The sequence below is a fragment of the Aptenodytes patagonicus genome, chromosome 5, assembly GCF_965638725.1.
Source record: "Aptenodytes patagonicus chromosome 5, bAptPat1.pri.cur, whole genome shotgun sequence".
Classification (NCBI taxonomy): Eukaryota; Metazoa; Chordata; class Aves; order Sphenisciformes; family Spheniscidae; genus Aptenodytes; species Aptenodytes patagonicus.
This window is the reverse complement of record NC_134953.1, coordinates 42639525-42656196: the sequence shown is the minus strand read 5'-3', so window position 1 is coordinate 42656196 and position 16672 is coordinate 42639525. Positions and strand designations below refer to the sequence as shown.

Sequence of the window (16672 nt, the reverse complement as noted above, 5' to 3'; positions counted from 1 at the left end):
AATACTTATTTCAAGCCAAAACTTGCATTTCCTTTTTTTTTTCCCCTTGTGGGATTTGTCATAAGCAAAATTTTCCGGCCCCTTGCTTGTTGGTGCAGGCAGGAGCAGGTGGAGTTACCCAGCAGTGGCCATCAGAAGGACACACACTGGTCGGACGCACACGTATGCACACACCGGCAAACAACCATGTGCAAGCAAATGCAAGCACAGTGTGGGACTCAGGTAGCACACCTGCACACACCCTGGCATGATCCACACACGTGTACAAGCATGCACAGCAGGTGCGCGTGCACACACACACACACAGAGCGTGCACACGCATTTGCAGGCAAGCACAGACATGGCCCAAGATGCACACGAGCGTGATACATGTGTACGGCATATACCTGCACATGCCACACATGCACACACATGGACTTGTGCAAACATGGGGCACACAATACAGGCACAGCAAACGCATAGAAAAGCACAGTACACACCTGCACACGTGTATGCAAGCACACAGCCCACAGGCACGTGTACTTACAGCAAATGTGCACAGCGTGTACATGCACATATAGACATGCAATGCAGATGGCACGTGCATGCACACACGGGCATATGTACAGCATGCACGCATACAGTGTGCACACAACATGCAGATGTGTGCAACAAAGCATGCACTTGCAGGCACAGGCAAAGATGCAGATAGATTGCATGCACATACATAGAGATCAGCTGCATGCATATGCGCAGAGCACACAAGCATGCACATCCCTGCACCCCTTCCCCAGGCAGTCAATGTTCACCTCTCTCTGAGCACACCACCCTGCGGCCAAGCAAAGCTGACAGGGATGAAGTGTGCAAGCCGGGCTGGCCTTCAGTTTATTTTACTTAAGCATGAACAATAATACCAAAGTCTCCAGTAAAACTCCACTCCCTCATCACATTGCAGTGTATAATGTGAACTAAATCTATATTAACAAAATCCATACACTTTCATAGTATAAAATTAATATAGCTAGGAAAGGGAATTTTTATGACGCATTCAGCATGTCCCCAAGCGTGTCCCCAGCTGCTGCCGGGAGCTTGCCTTCACCCGTCCCCCGCGTGAAAACAGGGTCCCCTAGGTGAAACGGGGTGTAACCCATGACGGCAGGGTCGGGGGGCGGGGCAGAGGCTTTGGACTCACACACACCTCCAAAGCTTATCTCCTAGGGAAAAAAAAAAAGCATTGGCAAATGGTTTGGGGACTGTAAGCCCCAAAATCACCCATTTTCCTCCTATTGTAGGAGAGATGAAGGTGCCCGTGTGATGGAGGTGGATCGCGTCATGCTGGACATGGGGGAGAAGCAAGGGGAAGGGTTACAACCAACCTTGGGGAGTGCTCAACACCATGGCAGGAGCAAGACATTGGCACCTGCACCAGCAGAGAAGTCAAAAGAGGCCGCCCCCCCCCCCCCCCCCCCCCCCCCCGCAGGACCCCCCACGGAGCAAGAGGGAGCAGCTCCATGCCAGAGGCCACCACCTTGCTGGGACATCTCCTGGGACTCCCCATCCTCACGGAAGCTGCCGGGGCTTTTGGGGTGCAGGATCAGGAGTGCATCCCCCCCCCCCCGAGATCATCTGCCGGCAGGAGGACACAGACCTGCCCGCCCTGCAGCGCCCATTTTGGGGTTGCAAGGATTTTCCAAGCTTTGCAATGCAACCAGGAGAACTTCCGGATACAGGAGTATGGTCTAACATCACCAAGCTGCGGGAAGCCATGGGAGAGGTTCGAGCAGCCTGGGGCATTGGAGAAGTCCCGGAGCTGGCAGGGGAGCAGGCAGCAGAGGGGGAGGCAGCCATGGCGCTGGATGAGGCTCCTCTCCTTTTGCTGGGTTTATTGAAGCTGACCTTGTTTGGCTTTGTCACTGCTGAGCAAATGCCTGTGCCCTGGCAGCCTCATGGGAGACATCTACCTGTACCAGCAGGTAGCAGGCACTGCTTGCCTCTTCAACCCCTTGCCTGCCTTGCCTGGACCACCTCCTCCATGCCTCCCTGGGGGCTTTGGGGCAATCACATCTCCCTGGAGAGGGCTTCAGCCCAGGCATGTTGCTGCAGCTGCCGCCCCGTCGCAGTTTGATTTCAGAGGGCAAATCCAGCTCTTCAGCTTCCGATGAGTTGGAAAAGCTTGTGCTTTTCTACAGGTCAAGGTCAGGTTGGATGGGGCTTTGAGCTACCTGATCTAGTGGAAGATGTCCCTGCCCATGGCAGGGGGTTTGGACTGGATGACCTTGGAAAGTCCCTTCCAACCCAAAGCACCCTATGAACTAAGGCTGCCTGAAGTCCATCTTCCTTCCTTCTGACATCCATTGCTTGCAAGGGCCTGGTTGAGCTCTAATAAGCCTTATCTATGTAACACAGCAAGACTATGAATGTCAGCTCTGAGGAGGCTTTCAGCTGGTCCCTGCTTCTGCTCACTGCTTGCAGAGTGTATTTAGTCACAGTTGATTTATTCAGAGATCAGAAATGTGGCTGTTTTTGCTTTATTGTCAAATATGGGGCTGCATGAGCCATGGTGCGTGGGGGATGCACATCCCTGGGTGCATGGGGGGTGCAAAGACCTGGGTGCATGGGGAATGCGGGTGCCCTTGTGCATGGGGCAGGGGGGAGCACGTGCCCCAGTGCATGGGGGATACAGGAGCCCCAGGGCATAAGGATTGCATGTGCCCAGGTGCACGGGGGGAACACACACCCCAGTGCATTGGGGGGTTAATCCCATGCCCTGTTTCCCCAAGCAGCACCTGCAGCACTACCTGGCACCACCCAGCACCACGTAGGATGCATGGGACGGGTGGCCCCAGGAGCAGCCGCACCCGCCAGCGGGCAAAGTGCAGGGCAAAGTGCAGGGCAAAGGCTGGGCAGCCCCACGGAAGGCAGCCATGGAGCGGTACGTCCCTGACCGGCCCCAGCGGGCAGCACCAAAGAGCATGGGGGACAGGCAGTGTGGGCAGGGGTGTGCGCTGGGGGTCAGGAAGGAGCTGTGGGCGCAGGCCTGAGCTGCGGGTGCAGGGACAGGGTGCAGGCAGGGACTGCGGGCATAGGCAGGAGCTGTGGATGCAGGGTGCGGGCAGGCATTGTGGGCACAGGTGGGCACTGTGAGTGCAGGGTGCAGGCAGGCGCTCAGTGCAGGCAGATACAGGCAGGCACCCCGGGCACTGGCAGATGCAGGCAGGAGCTGCGGGTGCAGGGTGCAGGCAGGCGCTCTGCATAAAGGCAGATGCAGGCAGACACTGTGAGCGCAGGGTGTACGCAGGCACCAGCCAACACAGCTACTGCCAACGTGGCTCCTCTGCCATCTCTCTGCCAGCCCGATGACCGTGTGGCTCTGCAGCATCACCGCCCTGCTGGGCGCTGCCCTCCTCCTGCCTGCACCCGGTGGCACCCAGGTGAGCCCCCACCCTCTGCCTCGCCCTCCCGCTGCCCTGTGTGACAAGCGGGCACAGGGAGACCCACGCATGATCTGTGCCACCCCCCTGCCACCCCCCTCTCTCCCCGCAGGCTCTGAGCGACAGCGGGCAGAAGGACCTGGCCGTGGAGCAGGATTTGGCCAAGGAAATGTAAGACGCGGCCGCGCTCTCCACAGCTTTGGGCACCCGCATCTGGCTTGTAAAAACCAACAAAGCAACACCCCAAAATGTAAAGCATTTCAGGGGGGAATAAATCGCCCTTGTTGCTTTGCGCCCCCCAAAAATTAAGGGGCTCCCAGCTCCATCTTCCCCCAAAATCATCCAAACTCTCTGAGCACTGAGCCCTGGCTGGTTTCCCTTTGCTGGTGGCAGTGGGGAGCTGCAGGTGCTGTGGTGCCAATGTCTTGGACCCATCCAGTCCATTCGTGGGATAAGTAACTAAATTAGCCATTTGCTCCCCAAGATCCTAATTGCAGCCTCCTGGGGGGGGTCTCACCAGGGACCCTGCACTCTGATGAGGTGGGATTCCCCTGGGGCAGGAGGATATTTAGTAACCCTGATGCACTGCGACCTTTCCTCGCTGTTTTTGCTCCCCTCTTCCAGCATCCTGGGCATACAAGCCGTGGAGCTGCTGGAGGAGGGCGAGATCACCAAAGAGGTGGAACCAGGTATAAAGGTCTTCTCCAGCAGCGCCTGGGCTCGATGGGGCCCCCGCCAAGCCCAGGTGGGACCGGAGGAGGACCGTGACCACCTCCACCACCCCCAGGATGAAGCCAGGGAGGCCGATGCCCGCGGGCCACCCCGGACACTGTCCCTGGAGGTGCAGAGCAGCCCGGAAGAGGACCGCGACCATCTCCACCACAGCTGAGTGGAGACGTGCCTGGGCTGCGAAATGAGTGGTGGGATCCACCCCTGGGGCTTCCTGAGGGGACTCGTCCCTCACTACCCACCCTTGAGCCCACCCAGTAAACCCATTCCCCCTTCCACATCCTGGTGGGCTCCTCATTGCTGCCAGAAACCTATCGCTAAGTGCAGGGCCCCCAGATCTGGGAGATCCCCCTCCTTGGGCTCGCCCTGAGACCCCGGGCAGGGTGAGGATGATGCTTCGGGGTGGGGGACTCAGCCCGGTGGGGCTGAGGCCAGGCAAACTCAGCACATCGGTGTTGTGCCCAAGAAGGTGCCGCAGGCTGTCCCCTCCCCAGGGGACGCATGGACCTATTGCTCCACTAGGCTGCTCTTGCCCAGCCCAGCATCAGAGAGCAGTGTGATGGAGTGGGGGCATCTCAATGAATCACAACATTTCCCAGCTCAGGGGGGACACCACAGCAAGGACGCCCCATTTCCCGGCAGCACCAGGAAAACTTTTTAATAGCAATGGCAAAGGTGGTCCCTGCTGCTGGCTGTCTCACCCCAGGCAAGTTATTGCTCGCCGCTGGGTTCCAGACCCCCTCTGCAGGGTGACGCAGGGGGCTGATGGGCAGCAGGCAGCCACGGGGACCTGCACCACCCTGGGCTTAGCTGTCGCTGAAGTTCGCCCTGCGCTTTTCCACGAACGCTGTCATCCCCTCCTTGCGGTCGCCCTGTGAGGAGCGGAAAAGTGAGGTTGGGGCGGGCTGCAGCAGCCCCACTATCCCCCCCACAATGGGGCTGACCCCCTTACTCACGGTGGCGAAGGTGGCATAAAAAAGTCGCTTCTCCGTCCTGGTCCCCTCCGCCAGCGTCGTCTCGAAGGCTGAGAGCAAGGGAGAAGTTGGGGAGACCCTGTTGCCTGGCCCCGCAGCCCCCCCAGGGGGGTTCCTGGTTGGCCCCTCCCAGCCCCTACCAGCATTGACTGACTCCTTCGCCATGGCGGCCACCAGCTTGGAGTTGCTGGCGATCTTTTCAGCGCAGGCAATGGCCGCATCCAGCAGCTTCTCCACAGGGAAGACCTTGCTGACCAGACCTAGGATGGATAGTGGGAGGTGGCGGAGTGGGGGGATGGCTCCCCGCCGGATGCCCGCTGTGCCAGGGCTGGCTCGCGCTCCTACCTGCCTCCTTTGCCTCTGCTGCCGAAATCCGGTCCCCAGTGAGGACCATCTCCATTGCCAGTGACTTCCCCACCGCCCTGGTCAACCTCTGTGTCCCTCCAGCACCTGGAGCCATTTGGGGAAGGGAAAGGTCCAGAGAGGGACACCTGGGTGTCCCCGCTCCGGCTGGGATGGACCTCCCTTGGCGGGTGCCCCCCACTCACCTGGGATGGTCCCCAGCAGGATTTCGGGTTGTCCAAACTGCGCCTTCTCCCCAGCGTAGATGATGTCGCACATCATGGCCAGCTCGCACCCGCCGCCCAGCTGGGACAGGGGAGGAAGAGAGGGTTCAGGGGGTGCTGGGGCTGAACCGGGGGGCGTGAGGAGAGATAGGGGGGACTCACGGCATAGCCGTTGACGGCGGCGATGATGGGTTTGCGGACGGTGGAGACCTTGTCCCAGCCAGCAAGGAAGCCGCTACTGTAGCACTCCTGGAAGGTTTTATTCTGCATCTCCTTGATGTCTGCACCAGCTGCAAACAGAAACAGGATGGGACACCAACCCTTCCCCCCCAAGAATTTGGGGTGGGGAGAGGCACCCTGCCCTACCTGCGAAGGCTTTTTGGCTGCCAGTGATGACAATGGCCCCCACCTGCGGGTCATTCTCCAGGGCCTCCAGCGCCCGCCGCAGCTCCTCCATCAGCCCCTCGCAGAGGGCATTGAGCGCCTGTGGCCGGTTCAGCTGGATCAGGCCCACGCTCTGCTGTGCCCCCGCCTTCTGCACTGCCAGGTACTGGAACGGGGCCCCTGCCCGCCACACCCCGACACCGCCCCGTTAGGCAACTGGCTGCCTGCAACCAGGTGAGACACCCCCCCACACACACCCTCCGTGTGCCATGTGCTGCAGCGCCGCACTATTTTAAGGCGACCTTCAGGGTGGCAGGCGCATGCCAGTGGTCACCGGCAGCCAGCGGGATGTCACCCTGGGTGCTCGGACTAGGGCTCGCGGGAAGTTCCCAGTGCGATCCTGACCAGGGCAGGTGCAGCCCAGTGACCACCCTGTGCTGGGCTGGTGCGCGGTTCTGGAACCCAGTGCACGGTTCTGGAACCCAGTGCACGGTCCTGGCAGCTGGTGCACGGTCCTGGGACCCCATGCAAGGTGCTGGGCACATGCACGGTGCTGAGCCCTGGTGCATGGTCCTGGGACCCCGTGCAAGGTGCTGGGCCCATGCACGGTGCTGGGCCCGGGTGCATGGTGCTGGGGCCGTACATGGTGCTGAGCCCCGGTGCACGGTGCTGGGACCCTGGTACGCAGTGCTACAGCCCATACATGGTGCAGGGACCAGGTGCCAGGCCCCGTGCACGGTGCAGAGAACCGGTGCCAGGGCCCGTGCCCGGTGCAGGGACCCCGTGCCAGGACCCGTGCACGGAGCAGGGACCCGGTGACCGGTGTTGGCGCCCCGCTGCGCGGGGCCAGGCCCCGGTGCCCGGAGGCGGGCCCCCGCACGGCGCCAGTTCCCCGTCGCCGGGCGCCCCCCGTGCCCGCCCCGGTGCCCCGCTCACCGGCGCTGCAGGCCCGCGCCCCGAGGAGGGGGCGGGGCGGCGGCGGGAGGAGCGCGCGGCGGCGCGCGGCGGCAGCGGCGGCGGGGCGGAGGAGCGCGCGCAGCGAGGCGGCCATGGCGGAACGCGGCGGAGCGGCCCCGCCCCGCCGAGCTGCCTGCGGTCGTCCCGCCCCGCCCTGCGCCCATTGGCCGAGGCGGCCCCGCCCCACAGCGCGCCATCCACATTGGCCGAGGCGGCGCCGCCGCGCCCCGCCCCTGGCGCTCTGCCATGGGGCGCTCCGTTCCCGTGGGCGGAGGGCTCGGGGAAGGGGCTACCGGGCCCTGCACGCCGCGGGGCCTGGCCGTGGCGGCCTGCCATTCTGCCCTCGCCCCCGCGCGGCGGTACACGAGTGGGGCCCGGTGGGGACGGGATTAGGGGGGCTTAGAGGCGCCGTGGGGCGGGACCGCGGGGGGGTGTGTGAGCTTCCCCCGCCGCCTCTCGCGGCTGCACGCACCGCCACGGGCGGCCCCGCGTCGGCGCCGTGCCCTGCTCCCCCCGCTCGCGCTCCCTGCCGATGCGCGGCCCTGAGCGCGCGCCCCCGCGCGTGGAGCGGGGGTGGGGGTGGGCGCCGGCGGCGGGAGCGCGGCCGGGGAGGAGCGGAGCGGAGCGAGACAGCGGCAGCCCCGGGTCTGGTGAGCCCCGCGGGTGGGGGCGGCGTGCACGGTGCCGGGAGAGTGTGTGCGTGCGTGGGGGGGTGTGAATGTGCCCCGTGGCCGTGCGCGTGCACGCGTGCGTGTAGCTGCGGGGGGGGGGGGGGGGGGAGGGGCGTGCACAGGCGTGCCCCAGGGACGCGCTTGAGTGCGTGAGTGGCGTGCAAGTGTGTACGCACCCACGGGCAGCTGTGATCAGCACAGCGGTGCGTGTGCGCAAGCCACGCAAGTGTGTCTGTGAGCCTTGCACGGGGCTGCATATGCAGCCATGCATGGGTGTGCACATGCGTGTATAAGCTGTGCACAGGTGTGCTTAGGAGCGCATGCTTGCAACCTGGGTGTGGGCACACGTGGGAGTGCACAGGTGCATGCAACTTGTGCGTGCGTGTGCAAGCACCCTGTGCACAGCTGTGTGTGAGTGTGTGTGGCTATGTGTGCAAGCATGTGCAAGAGCACGCCTCATCCACACGGGGGGGAGAGGCTGTTTATGCAACCCATGGGCTGCTGCCTGAGTGAGACACATGCATGTGCAGCCCAAACACACGCATGAGTGACACACATGCATGTGCAGCCCAAGCACACACATAGGTGACATGCATGTGTGTGCAACCCAAGCATGCGCATGCATGTGCACATGTAGCTCACACATGGGGCCTGCATGTGTGTGTGCAGGCAGACTCCTGCCTGCACCTCCTGCATGCGTCTGCGGATGCACGCAGGCGTGTGAGGCCTGCGGGCCGTGGCTGAGCGCTGCGGCTCTCCTTGTGCCCAGGGGCGGCCGAGCGGCGGGATGCGGCGGAGCGCAGCGGCGTGCTGGGCACTGATGCTGCTGGCTGCCGCCTTCTGCGACATGGTGGCCGGCAAGGGCGGGCGCGGTGGCGCCCGGGGGGCCGCCCGTGGCGGGGCCCGGGGGGCCGCCCGCAGCCGGGTGAAGGCGGCGGTGCCCCGCTACGGCTCGGCCGGGGCGTCCCTGCGAGTGGCAGGGGCGGCGGCGGCGGGAGCAGCGGCCGGTGTGGCAGCAGGGGCTGCCCTGCGCTGGACCCGGCTGGCCGGTGAGCTGAAAGTGGGCCACGGTGTAGAGTACCATGACGGCAACTGGACGGCTGCTGCCAGCGCCTGGACCTCTGCCGCACCAGGCCGGGACCTGCCGGGCTGGGCCGTGTCCTGGCTCTGCCCCCTGGCCGCTGTTCTCCGCCGCTGATGGTTTCGGGGGACCCGACTGTGCCCAGTGCAGCTATCGATGTCGTGAGGACTGGCCGCCCCCGGGGCTGAGCCCACCCCCCTGGGCTAGCAGCGGCTCCCAAGACTGCGCCACCCAGCACCCAGCCTCACCTGGTTACCCGCCACCACCGGGGCAGGACCCCGCGCGAAGCCCCTCCACCACCTCCCCCCCCACCCCGTGCCAAACCCCGTCGGCTCAGGCACCCCATTCGCGCCGCTCCTCTGTATGTGGGTCTCGCAGTGTTTGGAGGACGAGGAGGCGGCAATAAAGCCGGGCAGAAAGCAGGTGTGGCTGGATGCAGGGCAAGGGGCTCAGGAGGGGGACCCTGGGACGGCCACCACCCCAGCACCCTGCTCATGGAGGTTTTATTTCGGGATGGAGGTCCCCAAGAGGGTCAAGACCGCAGCGAGGAAACAGCTCCACAGGGGTTTTATCCTGGCTGGAGGCAGCAGCCGTCCTCCAGGCCCTCCTGGGTGGGCACCGCACTGCCCATGGAGAGCATCGCCGCGCAAGGCGACACCACGGGGCAGTCACCACGGCACAGCCTCACCCCCCGCCGTGGGAATCCTGTCCCCCCGGCCCCTTGCAGCAGCCCGTGGTCTGAAACTGGGGGCTGCCCCGGCAGAGCCGCTTCAAATCGCACACCAAAGCTCCATTCCAAGGTGTCCCCAGCCCCATGGGGCACCAGGGTGTCCCCAGCCTGCGTGGCTGCAGGCGGTGCCTCTCCCCCATGGCACAGGCCTCAGTCCAGTGTCACTCTGCCCAGGCGTCCCGCCCGAAAATCCTGCAGGAACTCATAGGCAGCGGCCGGATAGTTGAGCATCGTCACGTTGACGTTCCCTGGAGATGGGGGTGGTGGGTGCGGAAGGAGGTGTCAGCGGAACCTGGAGTTACCCCAGGATCCCCAAAAGCCTGGCCCCTGCACCCCAGGTGGCAGAGATCCCTCCCAGAGCACTCACCTGTGCCCGTCAACACCTTCACCTTCTGCGTCCTGCCCTGGGCGAGGGCCACGCGCCTCAGCACAGGCTCGATGTCATCGCAGGCCTCGGCCAGACCATAGCGCCGCACGTACCTACGGAAGGAGGTGGCCCACACCCTGCTGGCATTGCTTCTCCCCCCACCCCCGTCAATTCCCCAGGGACAGCTTCTCCACCACCCACTTGGGACCACAGGCAGCGGATGCGGCCTGGGGCCCTCTCCGGTTCCCTCACTGGCTCACCCGAACTGCTGCCGCTTGTTCAGGGCATACAGGAGGTAGTCAGCCATGATATCCTCTCCCACCAGGTGGTCACGGATGGCTCCTGGAAAAGAGGGTCAAGCCCCAGCTCCCCTAACCCTGCTCTGAGCCCCAGCCAAGACCCGGCCACACCTCCTGCCCTCCACGTGCCACCCATGGGCACCCAGGCAGCATGCACTGGCCCGGGGGGGCCGTGAGCAGCAGACTCCCGCCCCCGACTCAGGTACCAGTCCCAGCTGGGGCTCGAAGCCACATTTGGGGCGTCCCCCTGGCCACAGCCTCCTCACCACACAGCGCCAGCTTCATGCCCGTCTCCACATCCCCCAGCTTTGGGGGCAGCACGCCAGGTGTGTCCACCAGGTACATCAGGGGCTTCTCGCACACCTGGGATGGGGGAGGCAGGGCAGTTAGGACATGCGGCTCGATAACTAGCACTGTGGACTCTGACATGGCTAATGAGCGAGGTGTTGAGCTCTTTCCTTAAGTTCTTGCTGGGAAGGGGACCCAAGCAACCCTTTGAGATCAGCTCTGTGTGCCTCGAGGTCTTCCAGAGCTCCTGTGAGAGGACACAGGGAGGCAGAGGCCAGCACCCACCCAGCCAGCTGCGCCACGGGGATGGTACCTGGATTCTGGTCAGCACTGCCTTGGTGATGCCTGGCTCACCACCAACCGCGGTGGCTTTCCCTTTGGGGAAAGGAGACACGGTCAGAGAAGCAAGCAACGCGCTGCCCTGCCGCCCGCTCCACGGCTGCGCCAGTGGCTCCTCCCTGAGCCCAGGCACCATAAAGAAATACCCTTTTTGAGGTGCAGCCTCCGCAGGGAGTTGATGAGCGACGACTTGCCCACGTTGGGCACGCCGATCACCAGGATGCTGTACTCGGTGCTCTGGAAGCGAGAAGGACGCAGGCAGGGAGCGGCCAGTTATCAGCCACCCACCCCAGGAGTGACGGGCAGCCGCAACAGCGAAACGGCCTGGCCTTTGCCAGTGCTTCTGGTATGCATGCAAGCAGCCTCGTCCCTCCAGCTGGAGAGGAAGGTGACCTGCAGATGGCCACCCTGACTCCCTGCACATGCACTGGCAGTTTTGCTGCCCGCGTCTCACCTCGGCCCTGTGGTAGCGTGGGCTGTTGCCCACCAGCTTGGCAACCAGGGGAACAATCTGCAGAGAAACACGGAGAAGGGCTGTGACTGCGGCTCTGTGCCCAGGCTGGCAGCAGCCACTTGCTTGGAGGACTCTGTGCCAGGAGGATGCGCAAAATGGGGGCCAAGCAGAGGACGGGGCGCCTTGGGTGAGCGGGAAAATGAAGATCCCTCTGGACCAGCCAGTGTCACCTCCTCACAGTGTGGCACTGAGGCCTCTCCACGGGGCTGGGAGATCAGCGCATGGCCCTCAGCTGCTGGCAGTGAGGAGCAGGGCTGGGCACAGGGCTGCTGGCCCATTACCTTCTTGACATTGCCATCGCGCTGGCAGTCAGTGAAGACAACGTGCGAGCATCCCCGCTGCTTCAGGTGCTCCAAGACTGTCTGAAGGGGACAGGCAGAGGCATTGCTGGCACCTGTCTGCGGTGACCCATGGGCCCCCAGCCAGCCAGCCAGCCCTGCCCTGGTGCTCACCGGCTGCCGGCGGGGATCAGCCAGGTCCATCTTGTTCAGCACCAGAATATGCGGGCGGATGCCCAGCGCTTCCTGCAGCATGGGGTTACGGCCCGACAGTGGGATGTGAGTGCTGCTAAGGAGAGTGACTGTGCGCTGGCGTGGGAGCAGGTACTGGGGGGACCAGTTGGGGGCGGGGGAGGGGGGGGGGAGGTTGATGGGGCTGGTGCAGAGCTGGAGAGGGGGCACGGGACTGGGCGAAGGGGCAGCCTGGAGGGAGACGGGACAGCTGGGGCACGCGGGGGCGGGGGGGGGCCGGTGCAGGGGGCGGGGTCCCGGGGTGCCGGCTCCTGCTGCCCCGGGGAACACGAAGAGTCGTGCCGGAGGATATGCGAGCGTCGTGCACCTCGACGAGGCAGTCGGCGCGCCGCAGGGATGCCCGCATCTGCCGCAGGCCTGCAACACAGCGCCGGGTGAGCGGCGGCGGCGGAAGCGGGGGGTCAGCCCGCCCCCATCCCGCCCCTCACCTTTCGCCATGTGCCCCGGGAACCAGGAGGCCACATCGCGGCCGCCGAAATCGAAGCGCTCCCGGAACCCGCCAGGCACCGGCCCGGGCCCGGCCACAGCCGCCCGCAGCACTCCCGCCCACCCTCTCATGGCGGCGGCGCCTCTCCCTTGCGTCACATCCAGCGCGACGCGCGGGGAGGCGGAGCATGACGCCGCAGTCGAGAACGAGAGAGGTGGGGCGGCGGGTATGGCCACGTCGAGCGGGCGGAGCGACGTCGGGTGGGCGGGGCGTGCCCCTCAGCGGGCGTCACTCCCGTCTCCTCCTCAGCGCTATGGCGGAGCCGCGGCCTACGGGGCCTACGGGGGGCCCGACGGTGGGTCCTGGCGGCACGGGGGGTGTCGGGACCCGCGGGGGGCACCCCGTGCCCCCCGCGGGTCCCGGCACCCCCCCTGCCGCGGGGCCCGGTACCCAACCCGCCTCCCAGCCGCCCCCAGCCCCTCAGCCCACCCCGGAGCCAGGCCCGGCGCAGGCCCCGCTGGACGACACCCGCTTCCTGATCTCCAGCACCAACTGGTACTAACGCCGCAGCCCCATTTCCCCGCCGGACCCGAGCCGAGGAGCCACATCCATCCCTCCGGAGAGAGAGAAGCCTCTGCGTCCCTCTGCTGGGGAGATTTCTCAATAAAGGAGGCTGACCGGCAGCGATCCATGAAGCATGGGTTTTATTTTCCCGCCTCAGAGCCGAGGAGCGGGGCTGGGTGCCTCAAAGAGCTGGTTGAGCCGCTCGGCCTCTCGCCAGCCCGACAGCAGGGCCCCGTGGGTGGTGGAGTAGAAGGTGCGGTGGGTGGCCTCGCCGGCGAAGAGGAGCTGCAGAGGCTGTGGCGAGGTGGGAGGTGAGCGCCAGGGGCCTGCTGCCTCCCCCAGCCCAGTGGGGACACCGGGTCCTACTAAACCAGCCTCATCTCCCTGCCCTTTGGCACCCCGCGGATGCATGACCCACTCTGCAGCCACGTAGAGACCAAGGAGTGGGCACCTTCCCTTCCTTAGAGACCCACCCTATGCCATGAGGATGCCGGAAAGTGGTTGGAAGGAGCTACGTGTCCCCAGATTTCATGGAAATGGGGTTCCCCCTACCCCCATGGAGCTCAGGGGGAAGAGCCAAGGGGGATTGGTTGGTGAGCTGAGCATCGATGACCCCTGAATGGAGCGGGAGTGGGGAATGCCACCTCCCTGTGCTCTTCAAGGCCTGGGGCGTTCTGTTCCCACCCCTGTCTGTCTGTCCCCATGCCTGGGGGTTCCTGCTCCCCCACGGCTGCTGCATCTCCTGGGCTAAAAGCAATTACCCTGGGGTCCTCAGGGTCCTCGGGCAGGGGCTGAGCCAGCACATCGATGTCGTCCCCTGAGCTGCCGATGGCCACGTAGCTGTAGGAGCCCCGAGTGTAGGGAGCGCTGTGCCACCGGGACCTGAGCACGCTCCTGGGAGCAGGCAGGCGCTGGTTCCCTGCGGGCGTGGATTTTGGGTGGTATCCAGAAATCTGGGTGCACGTTTCCCTGGGGGGGGTTGGGGTGACGAGGGTGGAGAAGGTGGCAGTACCTGTCAGTGTGCGGAGGACACGTGTCATGGTGCCGAGAACCTCTGCGTCGCTCAGCGTCTCCATATACTCCGACTCCTTCCCCGCAATGAAGCCGCAGAGGACATGCCCGTGCCTGGGGAGGAAAGATGGGGCCGAGAGCTGCCTGACGCCCTCCCGCTGATCACCGGGAACCATGCCCTCCCTGCCCCAGGAGCGCCACTGCATCACGGGCCACCAGCAACCCAGAGAAGGACTTGAAGCTCCAGACAGGACCAAGACGCTCCTTCAGGTTGCCCAGAAGATGCCCATTGCCCTGGCCGCGATGCCCCTTTGCTGATGCTCCCAGCCACGTACTGCTCTGGTGGTTGGAGGACCACAAATCCAATGAGCTTCTTGAACCAGTTGGCCTCCAGGTCAGCGCTGGGCTCCTCGAGGGGTGACTCGTCCTCCCACACCACTTCAAGGAGCTGCTGCTGGGGTTCCCAGAAAGGCCACTCGAACTCTAGGAAGATCTTGTTGTTTGTGCCGAAACCCAGGCGGCGAATGGCCTCCGCTTTCTGCTCTGGCAGGGGAGGTTGGAAGAAGTCCTGGTGGCGTTCCTTGAGGAAACCTGCAGGCAGAAGATTGGGCAGAAGATCGGGCAGCTCTGTTGGCTGGGCTCCTAAATGGGGTCTGAGATACCTTTCCCTCCCCAAACTCCTGGCCAGCCTCCCCTCTCCCACCGGGGTTGCCGAGGCTGGGAAGGGGTTTGGGCAAGTCCCTGCCCTCCGTCTGTCCATCACCAACCACACCATCTGGTTGGAGGGGACAGGCAGGGCAAGGAAAGGTGTTGGTGTCCTCACCCAGCGGGACAGTGACGATGATGTGGTCAGCGAGGAAGGCGTCTCCATCCTCACACTCCACCCGGACAGGGAAATCCCTGGCCTCATCCCCTTCCTCGTGGAAGGACCCTCTCCACCGGATGGTCCTCACTGCCTTGTTGAGCAGGACAGTGCCGTCCGGCAGAGCCGAGAGCATGTGATCAGGCAAGCTGCTGTAGCCGCTGCGGGAGGAGGCGCCACTGGGGACGGGGTGCCCACCAAAATGCTCTTCCACGTCCCCCTCCAGAGTCCCGTGCTTACCCTGGGAAGGTGCAGTCCAGGCCAGGCAGGGAGACGTACTCCCCGAAGGGCTCCAGGGCCACCAGGTCCATGCTGTGGGTCCCACTGATGCAACACTCCAGCTTGAGGCAGGCGGCAAGGATGGCCAGCTGGAGCCGCTGGGCGTCCTCACCTGCCCCAGAAGCAGGGACCCTCTGGGCAATCTCTGCTCGCAGGTACTGTCCCACGCTGTGTGCCAGTGACTCCTTGGCCCCCTGAAAAGTGCGGGCAGAGGCCAGGAGGGTGTCGAAGAGGTCGTGGGCTTCGCTTACTGCCTGGGGGCTCAGCACCCTCCCCGAGCTGCCGTAGGTGACGGAGGGCAGCGGGGGGTGGCCCCCTGCCTCCGCCCGCTGGTTCTCCTCCCGGGCAGCCTCCGGGCCCAGCAGGCCATAGTGGGTGGCCAGGCGGAAGACAGGGTTCCCTGGCGAGGGGCCATGGATCCAGTGTGCCCCCATCTCTGCCAGCCCCGATGCTGCAGGGAGGGGAGGGAGGGGGGTCACCCCAAGGCGTACACATGGCAGGAGCCCCCGGGGAGCAGCAGGACCCCCAACCCCATGTGTCCCCCAAAGCTGGAGCCCGTGGACCCTCTCCCCTGCCCCAGTCCTCCTGTGCCACCCGTGACCGGCTCTGGTTTGGTCCCACTGCACCCGCGGGACCAGACACCCCCAGCACCGTGTCCGTCCCGCTCAGGACTGGCCCCACGGGGGGGGGGCTCAGGTGCCGCTCCCCCATGCCTGCTCCTGCCCCGGTACAGCCGCCCCCCCCGACTGGACCCGTTCCCCGGTGCAGCGCCCCCGCGGGCAGCCCCATCCCCCCTGGTGCCACCCCCCTGCCCAGACCAGTACCCCGGTGCCGCCCGCCCCCGGCCAGCCCCGCCCCCTGGTGCCGCCCCCTCCCCGGCCAGACCCGCTCCCCCGGTGCCGCCCCCCCTGCCCAGCCCCGTCCCCTGGTGCCGCCCCCCCGGGCCTCCCCCGTACCGAAGGGGCGGGTACAGACGCGGCCCCCGGCGCGGTCCCCCGCCTCCAGCAGGCGGAGGGAGCCATGGCCGCGGAGCCTCTGCGCCGCCCCCAGCCCCGCCAGGCCCGCGCCCACCGCCACCACCCGCCGCCGGCCACCGCCCTCCATGGCGCCCGCCACGTCTCGCCCCGGCCCAGCCCTGCCAGGCCCCGCCCCTTCAAGCACCGCCCCTCCGCCCCGGCCCCGCCCCACCTCTCCAGGCCCGCCCCCATGTGCCTCGAGAAGAAAAGAGAGAGGGGATTCACAGGGGGTCTGTTCTCGTGGTGAGGCGATGGCCTCAGTGAGCGGGACCAAAAACCGGCTGGCTTTGAAGATGGAGGGGCGGGAGGAGGCTGGTTTGGGAGAGGGGACCCTGCCTGGGATGGCGGACAGCCCTGGGACCACCTCACCACTCTCCTTCTCTCCCTGTCCTGCACCGGCAGCTGCCTGGTGCCGTGGCTGGCCGGCCCGGCAAGGTGGAGGAGCCTCTGGCTGCCTACGATGGGTCCATCAGCCAGCTGGCCTGGCCTTACGCATCCCTCCAGCAGCGGGGAGAGCTGCCGGCACTGGCAGCGGTCTTGCAGGTGGGCAGCTGCCCTCAAGGGCTAGCCCAGGGCTCCCACTTGCTGGTGATTTCCCAGCCATTGTGGGCATGAATAAAGCTCCCTGTCTTCCAGGCTGCCTTGTGGTTCTTTGCCAGCGATTGTTCCTGTCT

The 16672-nt window shown here is 65.1% G+C and overlaps 4 protein-coding genes across 5 annotated transcripts; 1 reads left to right on the top strand and 3 right to left on the bottom strand.

Moving 5' to 3' along the window:
• The first annotated feature begins 2892 nt into the window (after positions 1-2892).
• LOC143161021 (uncharacterized) lies at positions 2893-4410 on the top strand. Its single transcript, XM_076339528.1, has 4 exons — positions 2893-2911; positions 3332-3410; positions 3523-3581; positions 4035-4410. Exons 1-4 carry the CDS (start codon positions 2904-2906, stop codon positions 4297-4299), a joined length of 411 nt encoding a protein of 136 aa, XP_076195643.1. The 5' UTR covers positions 2893-2903; the 3' UTR covers positions 4300-4410.
• A 329-nt stretch (positions 4411-4739) lies between these two features.
• ECHS1 (enoyl-CoA hydratase, short chain 1) lies at positions 4740-7114 on the bottom strand. The gene is made up of 8 exons (XM_076339527.1): positions 7000-7114; positions 6046-6243; positions 5842-5969; positions 5662-5761; positions 5459-5563; positions 5254-5373; positions 5096-5163; positions 4740-5011 (listed from the first exon to the last, which is right to left on the bottom strand). The coding sequence occupies exons 1-8, from the start codon at positions 7112-7114 to the stop codon at positions 4946-4948; spliced, it is 900 nt and encodes a 299-aa protein (XP_076195642.1). The 3' UTR covers positions 4740-4945.
• A 2082-nt stretch (positions 7115-9196) lies between these two features.
• MTG1 (mitochondrial ribosome associated GTPase 1) lies at positions 9197-12397 on the bottom strand. Of its 2 annotated transcripts, XM_076339526.1 has the most exons (11): positions 12268-12397; positions 12133-12196; positions 11762-11867; positions 11591-11671; positions 11250-11306; positions 10942-11032; positions 10770-10831; positions 10435-10531; positions 10130-10211; positions 9870-9982; positions 9197-9750 (listed from the first exon to the last, which is right to left on the bottom strand). In XM_076339526.1, the coding sequence occupies exons 1-11, from the start codon at positions 12395-12397 to the stop codon at positions 9653-9655; spliced, it is 981 nt and encodes a 326-aa protein (XP_076195641.1). In that variant the 3' UTR covers positions 9197-9652. The 2 variants fall into 2 exon arrangements, with proteins under 2 accessions (XP_076195641.1, XP_076195640.1); XM_076339525.1 differs by having other exon boundaries at positions 10770-11306.
• A 556-nt stretch (positions 12398-12953) lies between these two features.
• On the bottom strand, positions 12954-16086 carry PAOX (polyamine oxidase). The gene is made up of 7 exons (XM_076339524.1): positions 15939-16086; positions 14944-15433; positions 14665-14864; positions 14177-14432; positions 13843-13955; positions 13592-13749; positions 12954-13124 (listed from the first exon to the last, which is right to left on the bottom strand). Exons 1-7 carry the CDS (start codon positions 16084-16086, stop codon positions 12984-12986), a joined length of 1506 nt encoding a protein of 501 aa, XP_076195639.1. The 3' UTR covers positions 12954-12983.
• Between the last annotated feature and the right edge of the window lie 586 nt (positions 16087-16672).